Source organism: Numida meleagris, chromosome 1 (assembly GCF_002078875.1).
Source record: "Numida meleagris isolate 19003 breed g44 Domestic line chromosome 1, NumMel1.0, whole genome shotgun sequence".
In the NCBI taxonomy this organism is placed as follows: domain Eukaryota; kingdom Metazoa; phylum Chordata; class Aves; order Galliformes; family Numididae; genus Numida; species Numida meleagris.
The window spans coordinates 56,589,975-56,604,018 of record NC_034409.1 but is presented as its reverse complement, the minus strand read 5'-3'; the positions used below and the strand labels follow the sequence as shown (position 1 = coordinate 56,604,018).

Genomic DNA, 14,044 nt, shown 5'->3' with positions numbered 1-14,044 from the left:
AAAGATTATTATTTTTGAATCACACAAAGCTATAGTTATAAACCTGAAAAAAAACAGGACTGGGATATTAGTGCATGAGTAGGTCCCACAGATGTCCATATTGACACACTTCTTAGTATGGTTTTGTCCTGTATTGATTAGTCTTCCCTAGACACAGTCTAGGCACAGCTCAAGAGATTAACATGCATAGCTACCAATAAGCAGTTTGGATACAGCCATTCTCTTTGGGAAAGTGATTTAACCTTGGGGACAGGAGGTGTGCTGTACCACTTGGCCTTGGAGCCAAAGAGCTGCTGGCTTGAATTATTTAGTAATACACAGCAAGCCAAATTGACTCGGGTATGAACAAGCCAATAACTAGGTCTGAAGGGTCAGCCTAAGGAACAGCTTAATGGGGAGGGAATTCTTGCATCAATTACAAAGATGCTGCTCATCTACAAACATTTGGTTTCTGTTTTAAAAGCGCTGGTCTTTCAAGAATGTTTGAAAGAAAATGCCTCCAATTTATTTATTTCTCATAGTGCGTCTGTGATTGTGGGAACTCACTAGCACAGTGCAGGTATGCTGCAGCAGATTACCATGCTGCCAATAGTTTTCATGCAGCATTACTGTACTGCAGTCAAAAATGGTTGATTACACAGGAGAAGGATTCACAAAGCAGTTGTTGGGTGTTTAGATAATGCCAGATGGAATATGAATCTGATTGCATTTGACTTAAAAGCAATTTCCTTCCCCACCTTAAAAGCAAAATCTACCCCTGAAAGTAATACAGCTACCTTCCATGGTAATTTTTTTTAGTGAATTTTGTAGGATAGAGGGTTGTAACGTACAGCTAGTACTTTGTCTATTTGGAGCAAGATAACGCTTGCATCTTTCATTAAGATACTTCAAGATCATTGTCATATCAAATTCATTTTCATTCCTGGTGTAAGAACCCACAACATAGGTTATGCAATTATGAAAAAAATGTTTGCAGAAATTACAAGAAAAACCTGATAAATGAAATCTGCTATACACTGTCAGTCACACTGATGCTATTCCAATAAGCACAAACATGTATTTGAGCACCCAATTTAAAAAGACAGAGTAAAGTAATTTATGGCCAAAATTGTGTTTCTTTCCTTGCAGCATCTAAATATGTGTAATGCTATACACACCAAAAATATGCTAAGTGAGCACTGCTGACATAGAGTGCTAAAAAGGCAATGGTACCGTTAGTGTCATACTGATAGCATTTTAGTTAACAGGCTTTCTGTTCCGTAACAGGTCCGCTTTCTGTGAATGCACTATATACAGTCTTTATGCAATTAGGAGCATTTTTTAGGGGGGAATGTTTGGTTTTAGGAAAGGGCTTTGCTTTCAAGTCAAACGCAGTCAGATTTATATCCCATCTGTTATTATCTAAGTGGAGCTTTGTCTTCCAGAGGAGATTTGTCTTATAAAATGCACAGATTGGGCAGCCTTCAGTTCAGAAGTGGATGCAAAATACTTTTCTAAGTCTCACTCTATAATTTTTTCCTTTTTTATTTTTATTTTTCTGCACACAACTCAAATTTTGCTTGTAAGACCAATCAGTCATTTCCTTGTAGGAACTGCTATTCTGTTCTTTCACTTTTTTCTGAGCAACTCAGAAATGTTGATGTATCAGTAGCAATTCAGAAGAGGAGATGTGGTATTTCCACTTAATAAATCAGGAGCAAAGGCTGATGACTGAAGCACAGGTCCAAAAGTGCTTGCTTCTTTGGGGGCACCACTTTGATGACCTAATTTCTGGGGCCAATATATTTTGTGTGCTCAAGTCATATTCTCTTTATTTCAGTTGCATCAGTAAGTGCTCAGAGGCTCTCTAATCTGGGCTTCTGGGCTTGAAGCCAAAGACCAAAGAAACAAGGAATACCTATTTAGAGGCCATCTGAGCTAAGATTTAGTGTTAAAAAGCTTCCCTAACCTTGCTGAAAAAGCGTGGAACATAAACTTGTGTTTAGTACTTTCTCCAGGTATGGTGCTCATTTCCATAATCTGGAACCTCTCTCTTCTGACTTTACTTTGAGTATCAGTAACAAGTAAGGCAGAACTCCTGCAGCCTCTCTAGCTGCACCTCTGATCCTTGGAGCAGATACCTACTGACAAGTTAGAAAACAGAAAATTTATTTAAAGAGGATATTCAGAGAAAACACTCCAAACTACTTCAGCTTTGACAGCCTGTCCCACATTTTCCTTATTATCACATGAAATAGGATGGGCTGTGTATATATTAGAAATGTACCCCTATTTTACCTCAGAGTAGTCATCTCATGAGAATACCTGGCTCTATGTCTTCGTTCAGTTTAATATCCCATTGCATTCTCTTCTACTTGAAAACAGCTCATCTTTGCTCAAAGCTGGTCTGTACTGTCAGCTCAGTGACTTGACTTTACTACATGGGATGGTGTTGCTGAGTATTTAAAACTATCGCATTAGACTGCTTACAATATAAAATGAACTTCTGTGTTTTAAAAGCATATGCAGTGTGGTGAGATTCCTGGCAAGTGTAAGGGAAAAAGGTGTTAAGGAGAGCTGACAGCTTCTTAAAGAAGATATTAAGTACAAACTCTTCCAATATGGAGAAAAGTTAAGGATGTGCAGTAGAAGACTGTTGTAGCTAAATCATGAGCATTTCACTGCCCCTAAAGGGAAAAATGGTTTTTATAAAGCAGAAAATAGGTCTGATTTCCAAGCACAAGGCTAAAAGAAGAGCATATAGGGACAATAAAATCAAAAGATATTCAGGTGTTTAATAGGTGGTAAGAACTCATTCTTTATGTACATTAGTAACAAAGAAAAGACTCAGAAAAGTGTTAAAGGGTGAAAGGAATCAATGGATGATGTTGGGAATGCCAGCATGTATTTTTTGTTGGTTTGCGTCTTTCATGGGAAAGTACTGGGACTGCTATTGCTGTTAACATGGAGGCTGTACTGCCACTGCTATCCTGGGCACAGTGGGCTGGTGCCTAGGTACCGGATCTCAAATGCACAAGTGAGTGTCATTTTATAACCTGTTATCTACACTGTGATGTACATCTCTCATCCCCACCCACCAATTTTAGAATGGTTTGTCTGGAGGAAATGGCTATGCAATATGTGAAATACTGGTTGAAAATGACTTGGGAAGGGTTTAGGAACAGTCCACTGTCAGAATGAAGGCATGACTCGGGGGGATCCCAGAGGTGGGCACTTTGCAAATGCTGGCCAGTACTTTTCTTAATGGTTTAGATGTGGCAGCATGGAGCGTGATAACAATACATAGAAGGTACTGAGCTGGGACGGGTGATAGGCATTGTGAAAGAAACAGCTACAACTCAAATTGATCTTGATCGGTCGGAAGTAATCATAAAAAGAACAGTCATAGTTCAATATATACTACTTCTAGGAGTAACCAACTTCAAAGGTAAAGGAATAATTCCCAGGGAGCAGTTATTCAGAAAAAAGTTGCATTGAACCATAAGCCAGGACATGAGTCAACAGTGTCATGCTGTGGTGTGTAGCATTTTGGGGTGAATAGAGAGGAACACAGCCTGCAGTACATGGAGTGAATGACCTGTTTTCTATGCCTGCTCATGATAACACAAATACTACAGACTGTATAGGAAGAGAGCTGGTGCTGCCTTGGTGAGAGTAGGCTATCACTGGAACAGCTTGCCTGGGGAGGTTGTTGAATCTTGATTTTTGGACATCTTCAAGAACAATTAGGAAAATCACCTCTGAAAATAATAGAAAATTTCTGAGATTTTTCTATAAGGCCTCTTCTAGATATAATTATGTTCTACGGAAAAGGATTTCTTAAAATTTAGCAAATCCATAGCAGTTATATTGGTACAGAACTTAACGGGGCAATGCTTTAAGCTACTAATATGTTTGACCAAGTTCTGAAGCAGTAGAAACCCCAAGCCAGAACGTCTTCCTTCAGCAAGACTCTGTGAGAGTTCCTTACAGACAGAGTAAGGACTGAAACTTGCTTTCTAATCAACATATTTTCGGAAGACTTTGAAAATGCATGTAGCAGTCTGACATACCAGCTGTCAGCAGAAATCGTGTCCCCCACCAACACCCGCGTGCAGTATGTTGGCACTCATGTAACACGGAGAAGGAGTGTTGACAGGTCCTCTTGCTAGTCACCTTAGAAAGGGAGAAAAGAAATCAGGGTTCAGCAAAGGAGAGCTGGCAATCACAGGAGAACATCAGAAACGACAGAACCAGAAGAATCTGAGTAAGGAGCTGATGGACTGACCCAGAGCTTTTACAAGCCCAAGAAGAAATGCAGGCAGCAAGAGGGAAATACTCTGTAGCTTCATTTGTGTTTATCTTGGTATTTGGGACTGATTTGAACCCCTGTCATCCTGGGACAGCAATGCAATGCCATTCATGGCCAGTCTTTCCAAATTCTAGAGCCTCCAGTAGCTCTGCTTGCCTTCATGTTAAAACTGAATCATGTTTTCTTTTGACTTAGAAGCCGAACTTGATTTCCAAGCCAATGCTTGACAGCATCCTTTGTCTTCGTGATGAGAGATGGAAGTATGTTCGGAGCCTGCTGACCCCAGCCTTCGGTGATACCAAACTGAAAGAGGTAAGGTGTAGGCAGTATTGCTTTCCTGATTTAGAAGGCGTAGTTGTTTTCTTTTGTGTGAGCATCTACTTATGTGGCTCCATATTAAGGATAGGTTAAAAATTCTATCTCTTTCCAGTGTACTTAAATCTTAATACTATGTCCAGTAGAGAGTGTACAATGTGGTCCAGGTCATAGACTGGTGTAAGTCAGAATAGCTCATCTGAGGAGATGATCCTCTCTCTTTCTCTATATACGCCAGTTTTTCCATAAAAGTGTAGCAAAGTCAAAAAAAAGAACCTTACCCCAGCCCTTTTAGGAATGAGCTAGAGTACAGAAAAGGTTATTGCTCCCAACTGGAGCATAGCTTTTCATTATTCGCAGAGTCAGCAGCTCTCACGTTAACACGGGAACTGCTGTCAGTCTATTTTCATTTCTCCATCTCCTTCCCCCCTCCTTCTTTTATTCTTTAATCCTTTCATATAATAAAATAAGTCACTGGAACAGAATGTCATTGCCAGATAAATACCTCTGACTGAAAATAAATGTCTCCACGCTGACCCGATGCTAATTTCCTATAAATGTCTCAGCATTTACTTAGCCACGGGAACCCATTACTCAGTAACAAAGTTCTATTCCAGTGACACGATATCTCTTAATTAAATGCAGATAAATGATCGACTGGTTAAAGTCTTCTTTCAGAGGAAAAAACAACCAACAAACCACCACTTCCTCCTTTATGGATTTTATTCTGAAAGGGAGGCATGCCTCAATCCGATGCCCAGTTCTTGGTTGTAAAATTTTCCACTGGGCAGACGCTTGTGTTGTTTTGACATGCCGCTGTCGAAATCCACAGTAACATCTAAATGTGTCTGGCTCTTTCGGCTCTATAGACAGCGGTCGCTTAGCAACGCCGGCTGTCACCTCCTTATTATGGTAAATTCTAATTGGCCGCAAGCCTGCTGGAGATGCTGATTAATCACAACTGACAATATCATTGGTTATGCACCTCGACATTTGCTCTGTCACTGGCTCCATCGCGGAATTTTATGGACACGAGGATTTTTAAATATTCAAGCGATTAGTCGCTAATGGTGTGGTGGGAGAGGAGAGTTTTGCATTTTCTGAGCTGAAATTAATCTGCCTTACTGCAGGTCATTGGCAAAGCGCAGCTCCCGGCTTTGGCTCTTAGCTGGTGAACTGACAAAAGATAATGCCCTGCTCCCCTTGGTTTGCACAGAGTTACCTCTGCCAGCACCAGCAGAGAGAGGTGAGGGTGAGCAGGCTGAGACCCTCTGTGTCCTGCTTTGGGGCCAGGCAGATACAGGTTCACAGGGACACAGGACTCAATGAAACTGAGGTGGGAGAAGTCACATTGCTCACTTGACAATGGTTTGTGGTAGAGCTGCAGTGCCAGAGGAGGTGCTGGTAGAAGGTAAAACAGAGGGCCACTTAGCACCGTGTACCCAACATGCATGCAGAAATTGCAATCTTTGCTTTTACTCAATGGTCAGCTTTTCTCGTTCTACCTCTTCCAAACTTTGTGTAAGAGATGTAGGCTCTAATTTCCCAAGAAATGCTATTTTTCTCCTCCCAGTCCACACAAAGTAGGAGAACAAGGAGAGAGAGGAGTCTGTTTTAAAGGCCCAGCTTTGTTTCTCTGTATCATTTCTTCCAAAAAAGACCGTCCATTCCGGCCCACACAAATGCTGGCAATAAGTCTATGGTAGCTTAAGAACCTCTTTTGTATGGATGTACACCGTAGTTCTCTTTCAACCCAAATAGATGGATAGTCCCTGGATCTGAAGTTAATGCAACATAACTCTTTACTCATATGCTTCTCGTGTTGTTTAATTTAGAAGCCATACCAACACTTCTCAAAGGAAATCAATGCTCATTAATTATGATCCCACTATTTAACTCTCCCATATTTAGTACTCTGCCAGAACTTATACAGCAACATGGAAATTGAAATACTGCGTTCTAGTATTGGCCATACTAGAGAGTATTCAGGGTTACCTAGAAGGCATCCTGTTAATAATAAACTCTTCCTCTCTAACACAATGAATTATATGTGAGTTAGTTTTGTTATGAATTTATTGTATAAGAACTTGGACTTGTTGTTTGATACTTAAATATTGTAGACAAATACCTCATTTCTTTTCCTAGGATGCTGACGCCTTTGCTGTAGAGATCTGAACTCTGAAAGAAAAAAAAATCACCGCAGTCTTCCTGTCTGTTCACTCTGGATATCTAACTTTCCTTTGTTCCTCTGTGCAAATGCTCCAGCATCGCTGGGGAGACCATATAACGTCAGAGTGGCTCTGGAGCGTGGTTTCCCCTGAGCGCTGCAACCCCTAGCTCTGCTACAAACATAGACTTGTCTGTCTGGACACTCTGAGAGAACTGGGAGCTATTAGCCTGTGACAGAGCTATAATGTTAACAACTCTGTACTCCCCATAGCAATCCTTTCAGACAAAAGATGTGCAGAGAACCAGAGTTGGGTATAGACTCATGATACCTCCATTTCAGAAACACATTAATCTATTATGATGCCAAAAGATAGCTTCGGTACTAGCAATAACAAGAAACTGATCATTCACTATGATCATCCACATTTGAGCTGTCCACTATGGGACAAAACCCAAGGCAGAGAGAACATATTTTGCTAGGGTTTGACCTGTAATATTCCACTGAGCTGATGTGGCTGGGGACAGAGGTGTACTTTGCCCTTTTCTCTCCACAATATTGGTGTAGTGTCGTTGAGAAGTTCACTAAGCATGATAAATTTCGCCTTGGTTTGGCAAAAGCTCCCAAGAACTGATTGCCAAATGAGGAAAATTTAATCCCAGAAATGTGTACAGTTAGGAACAATTAATTGAAACCAGAGGTTCTAGAGCTGTTGGGGAGCCAGTGCAATGAATGCTGCTTGAATGCAGAGAATGACTTTCTAACATTTTTCAAGAATTTTATAGCATCTTTTAAGTTTGCTCTCTGTACCCTCAGTTTCTTACTTTAGAAGTTGTGCTCTGCTTCGCTGATGTTTTTAAGGAGTTCTGTACTCCGAATGTTCTCTCTTTTTAATTTTCTTTTTCACATGAATATGCAAAGATTAATAAAGCAGTCCACTCCGTCTGAAGGAAGACTTGGTTCCAAGTAACACTAAATTCAACTATGGTGAATAGTTGAATACGGTGAACGCTAAATTCAATGTAATGGTGAGCATAGTGAAATGACTTTTACGTTTGATCCTACAGTAAGATTTGGTAATCTCATCCCACATGAGATGCCACTGGGATTGGTAGCAGATCTGATATTAAGCACTTCACAGTGAGACCCTTAAGTAGACCCTATGTACCCTTGCTATGGGAGCACTGAGAATGAGGAAAGATAGGAAGCAAGACAACCAAGGCATTTCACTTCCAGCCTTCATTTCACAGACTGCCTTTGTGAGATCAGTAGAAGCTACTTAAATTCTCTGTACATGAAATGTCTTTCATTTGTTAAATGGGAATATTACCGACCACTGAATGTTGATCCAAGCTGTAATGCATGAGGAATTTGTGAAGTAATATAGCTGGAGGTTCTTAAGTAAAAGATGAAGTTCCCTGTGTCCCTGTCATGCTCTCCTCAGCTATTATGTACTGAAACAAGCTGATATGTTAGTGATCTTGCTGTACTGATCTTGATTCCCTATTTAGTATTTCTTCTTTCTCTTTTTTGCTGTGGTGCCTGTGATGATCCTGCAGTTCTGAACCCCTTGTCAGACTTGATAAATAGCTTTGCTCCCTTTTACAGCCAACACCAGCAGAAAACCTATTGATTTTTATTTATTCTGATGGTGCTGCAGTAGTCTTGTCATCTCCTATCAGTATGTTGGGAATCCTCTTCTCCATTAACTAACTGTTAAAACAAAACAGAACTCAAAAATTAAAGAAAAAAGTGCAGAATAATGTAGCGTTGTCCTAAATAACCTATGAAGTGGAGTTTGTGTTAAGGCATTTTCTTTCAAATGAAGGGAGACGCTAAGCAGAACTTCTGATAATGTAACAGAACAGTGCAAGAAAATCCTCTAGTGTCACAGGCAGGCTTGTAGATCTTCCAGATCCCACAAGGACAGGATCTGACAGAGCAGCCACAGAGGGTTCCTTGATTTTTCTCTTACTCTACTCTTCGATAGCGGTCAGTGGCATTTTGGAAGGGTCTCTTGAAATCGCTGTTGCTATTAAGCAAAGCAAGTGCACTCACCTTACATGAGGAAAATCACTGACTTAAGAGCTGGTATGTGAAATGTGCACATCCTTAAGCCACAACTCAAGTGTCTGGTTGAGTTGCTCTCCTTGGTAAGTTGTGCCCACAAATAGCAGGGCCCCACTCTGAGGTGTCTGCAGAACCACAGAATTGTATGGGTTGGAAGGGATCTCTGGAGATTATCAAGTCCAACCACCCCTGCTAAAGCATGTTCCCTAAAGTAGGTTGCACAGAAAAGCATCCGAGTGGATCTTGGATATCTCCAGAGAAGGAGACTCCCTCCCTGATGGAAATACACCTCTGCACTTTTCCTAGTTTTAGTCAGTGACCTGAAATGTGGAACAGACAAAATACTTATGCTGGGGATGCATCTTTTTTTCCTCCTTCTTCCCTTGTATTTTATCTCACCTGGGGCATGGAGGCCTTCTGTAACCTCACCCTACTGTACTGAACAGTAAAGTCTGCCTACCATGAATAAAATACGGGCTTCTACCTTACAGTTTTGGTGCTAATAAGTGGAATGGTAACAGTAAATACTGAGGACCACATCAAACTAGAGGAACGTGACTCTGATGCCTTTAAACCGTGCAAACATCCCCATGCACTGTGCATATGCAGAATCGGAAGCTAATTGTTGTTATGTGCCAAATCGCATATTGGCAGGATTTATGCAGCAAAGCCCTTGGCATCATGAAAACCTTAACCCCAAATGCTCTCTTTTGGCAAAAGAAAGAAATTTGGACTCTGGGCTACTCTTGCTATTAGATAACTGGCAGATCAAATATTTACAGGGACCATATTGTTTAGATTTTTCTTCATCCTGTTACTCTCAGCCAATCTGAACACAGAGCAGCTGGGGTTTGTTTACCCACCAAGATCTGAATCTCAGGCAGGTTATGCAGCCTTTATGTTCTGACTGGCAAACGATAACGTATAGGAAGTTAGTGATACCCAAGGCAGTGCAGATCAACATGTCTGTCATTGTGCCAATTTTTGAAGTTTGGTGCAGTTCACCTCCCTCAATACTACTTTTTGTTCAATCATCAAGAAAAATAGAGTTTAAAGTATTAAGGGACTTGAGAATCTTTCAGTCTGTGGTCTTTGTAGTTAGCAGTCTTGGAGGAATTTATGTCCCTCAGGAGAATAAAAACCCAAACCCAGGATTCCTAAGTAGATATCCTCTGTAGCTTTTATATGCAAAAAAAGTCTTCTTGATATGACTGTCCTATAATTCTAAAAATAAATCAAATCCACATTTCCTTCTCCGCGTTTTCCTGGTTAGATTTGCTAAGAAACATATCTTATGGCCAGAAATGAATTGCAGCAGTGTTTTGAAAGGCTTGTGGAATGTGGGAAGTTCAGAGGTGCTGTGAGATGCCCTGGCCAGGCATACGTGCCCTGGCCATGTCTGCCAGCTGTTGGAAGCAATAGCAGCCAGCTGGGTGGTTTCAAGTCTGGTGATGTGCTGAAGAATAAAAGAGAAAATAAGGCAATAAAAGGAAAATCTGAAATGATCACCATCTGTTTAGAAAACATCATACCTGTTAAAATATGGATTTTCATTTTGTTCTCCTTGACTGGCTCCATTCATTGGAAAGTCTGGACCCAGAGAATATAAAGCATTTCACCCTGGTTCAGTGTGTTGAACAGAAATGTGTTAATTTTGTTGAACCATTTGAGAAGAAGCTCACTGCAGGAGACCTTCTTCAGAAAGCAAAAAGGGCAGAAAACTTTCACGTAACACGGTGCACACCTCTCAGACACATACCAGCTGCTTTTGCAGAATACTAATCTGGCTTCAAAATTGTTTTGTGAGACTCCTGTTGCATAGTTCAAATCAATCCAGCTTTGAACTGAAATAGCAGCAACCTGCTCTGTCCTGTATAGGTATGAGACCTTAAGAGCTGCTAAACACATTCTTAACTGAGACTTCTGCCTTTGGAAAACACAGTGGATGCTCCCACGTTGGCCTTTTGACTGCGTATAGTCTTGCCCATGTGTTAGGATGGCAGTTTGCCTGCACACAAAGTGTTATGCCAGTTTCACAGAGGTAGAAGTGCCAAGCAAAATGGACTTGGCTGGGCAGCCTACAGAGCTTTCAGAGTGTGCTGAGAGGCTGCAGTAAGTCTTTTTTGGTAACAAGAATGTCAGAGTAGTAGGACGAGTGTGTTCTCATGTTTGTTGACATCCGTATGTTAAAGGAAGTTGCTCAGGAAGGAAAGATGGTTTGTTATGCATATGTTTGCTAGTGCTCGGCATAACTGAGGCAAGACTGGGGTATTAAATTGTAGGAGGATCTCTCAGCAATCTCTGTGGAGAAATAGTCATAGTGGATAGTGTTGTTAGGGTAATGTCTAGATTGTTGATATTCCCTAATTCAAAGTAGCAGTCAGCCCACTTCCCCTGCCTCTCTTGAAGGTGTAACCAAGGCAAATGTCTGATGCCTTACATATGTAAAGAGTTACAGAGAGACTTTAAGGAGGTCTTGGTGGTTCCCTGTGTCTGGTTTCCATGAAGTACTGAAGAAGAGAATATTTCACTGTTAAGCTATAGCCAGGCTGTGGGTTAGTCTGCCTGACCATTATGTGCCAGTGACTGAAAGAACCACTAGCTGAACAAACTCACATGTCTACTTATTGGCAGTTGCCACTCCAGGCAACCCTCTCCTCAGGTAACAGCTGTACTTTTCCCTCATGAAACTGTAGTGATATGCACGGTGTTTTCCTAGCGTTTGCCTTAAATTCCTCAGACTGAGGGACAGGGGAACGGAAATGCTGGGCCTCTGGTGCTAGTACTGTATAAGACTTTTGAACTATAGAAAACATTATTCCTGCTGACCTGGAGTGTATGTTGCCTAAATAAAATGTGCTGTAAATATAGATCTTGATAGATCATCAAATGGGACAGGGAATTATTTAAAAAAAAAAAAAAAGAGGAATTTCTTTGCTTGATTGCTCTCTAGGTATATAGCTATTGGAGGACAAGAATTAAAGGTCAGATGAACAACAGGGCCTCTTGAGTTTAGCTCCCAAGCTGGAGAATGGTTTTCCTATAAAATGTAGACTTACTTTTAACAGACAGTCCCAGCATTTTGTCTTACCTGTGTGAAAGCACCTGACCACATTTGCGTAAGAACCTGAGAGCTTTATGCCGTCGACTGGATAAGACTAACTTAGAATAATTGATTTTTGTAATTATTCATTTTTCTTTTACATTTTAACAATATTCATAATTGAATGTGTTCCTTTCTAGATGATACCACTAATAAACCAGGCCTGCGATGTCCTGCTGAGTAACTTGAAAGTCTACGCAGATTCTGGCAGAGCTTTTAATATCCAAAGGTACTTTCAGCATATTAGAAACTAATACCAGATTTTAAAAAAAAAGTCAATAGAAGAAATTTGGCAATTATTCTGAACATTCACCTACTGTATGCATAACATAAAAGAGAAAAAAACCTTGTAAGTGGAGATCACAGAACAAAGGATGTGTATGACAGATGCCTTTTCTTCCTTGGGGGGAGCCATTGCATATTTTAAAAGTAATTTTGGGAAAGCATCGAATGTATTTCTTGCTGTTGTTTAATGATGTTTTAACATCTGGAAGCAGAAAGAAAAGCTGCACCAGTCCCTGTCTAGTTTGCTCTCTTTCTGCCAATGATGTACAAATATAGGAATTGACCTAGTATCAAATCCTTCTATTCCATTACTTTCTTGCATTTTTGTATGAGGATTCTTGAGCACTTAATCATTCTTGCCACATTCCTCCTAACCTTGTCTAATGGCATGCTAGCCTTTCGTGAAACAATGAGTTTGGTACTCCAGATGAGAATGCACCATTGATTTGTAAAATGACACTTTAATATTTTCCATACTGTGCTTTCTCCTATTTGTTATGCATTTAAGATCCTATTATCTTATTTTTTGTTGCTTTTTCAGCAGAGATATTCCCTGAGGTGTTCCTAGTACTGTCTACTCCCTTCTCTGATCAGCTCCAGTTCTTCTAAGGCATCTGTATGATGTATGTGTAGTTCAAGTACATCCTTCCTATTAGGCAGTGTTTTACCTACACTTATTTGCTAGGTTGATCAGCATCTTCTGAAGTTCCTCATGATTTCCCCCAGCCTGGAGTAGTCCACATAATTTTGTTTCATCTAAAGGAATGGATATTTAGCCACTGTTTATCCATCCATTGCACAGTACATATGTGTGTATGTATGCAAGTGTCTGCGTGTGTACAAAGATCTCTTTACATTATACATCTAAGGAGTTACTATGAAACTTTGAGATACATTGCACTTACCATAGTGCTTTGATTAAAGTTGACCTTTTCAGTCCTCTTGGGTTTTTCCCTTTTTTGCATTTGTCCTTTTTCTTTGCCTGGTTTTCTAGCTATTGATCCGTGATAGGGTTTCACCTCTCAGGAGGCACTTTTGTAAAGACTTTGAAAGTAGAAATGAATGATGTTGACCATCTTAAAATATGATCTTCCAGTCGTTTTGTCATTCTACCATTTTAGCCAGACATATATAGATGCAATTCTCGTTACACAGCAGTTTCTCAGAACTGCCTTGGGGGGCTATTTTTTGGTTGTAGATTCTCTATTTGCAATCTCATGTCTTCTGGTACGTTTGTCTTAGCCATTTTGTGTTTTGTCAGCAACTCAAAGTGTAATGTTTAAGCTTTTTCAATAACTTGGTGAGATAAGTGATTGAGGACCTCTGAAATTGTTTTATTTCAGAATCCCTCTTTTAATATCTCAGTGCCCAATAATAGCTATTGTATGTGCGTAAGAGTTGAAAATCCAAAGAAGTTACTTAACTCTATAGCGTTTGCTTTTCTTCCAAATCTGCTTTAGTGTCCTCAGAATGGCTGTGGTCCAAGTATTGTAGTTAGAGATATTCTGCTTCATGGTATATACATGGGGTAAACTGGGCCTCAGTCCTGCCTTTTTTTAGCTCACGCTCACTCAGGTTAAGACACCAGAGAATCTGATATTAGCCTTTTGTAGTAAAGAAGAACAGTCATAGAAAAATGTAGCAAAACTGTCAATGCAAACATATCAGAAGAATCAAATTGCAAGGATATTTCATGTTCGCAGTTCATTATCTGAAGATTACTCTATGTGCTAATGCTCATTAGAAATAAAGCTGGATAAATGGTCAGATATGTGGGGAAAGATTCAGTAAGTTCTAAAGTGTTGATGCCAAG

General features: G+C 40.2%; 1 protein-coding gene across 8 annotated transcripts in view; it reads left to right on the top strand.

Annotated features, from left to right (window-relative positions):
* TBXAS1 (thromboxane A synthase 1) overlaps positions 1–14,044 on the top strand; it is a 248,415-nt gene that overhangs the window by 136,012 nt on the left and 98,359 nt on the right. For all 8 annotated transcript variants that reach the window (XM_021387758.1, XM_021387751.1, XM_021387780.1 and 5 more), the window contains 2 exons: positions 4,487–4,603; positions 12,087–12,175. In XM_021387758.1, coding sequence (XP_021243433.1) covers positions 4,487–4,603; positions 12,087–12,175 — 206 coding nt within the window. The remainder of the gene's footprint in view (positions 1–4,486; positions 4,604–12,086; positions 12,176–14,044) is intronic.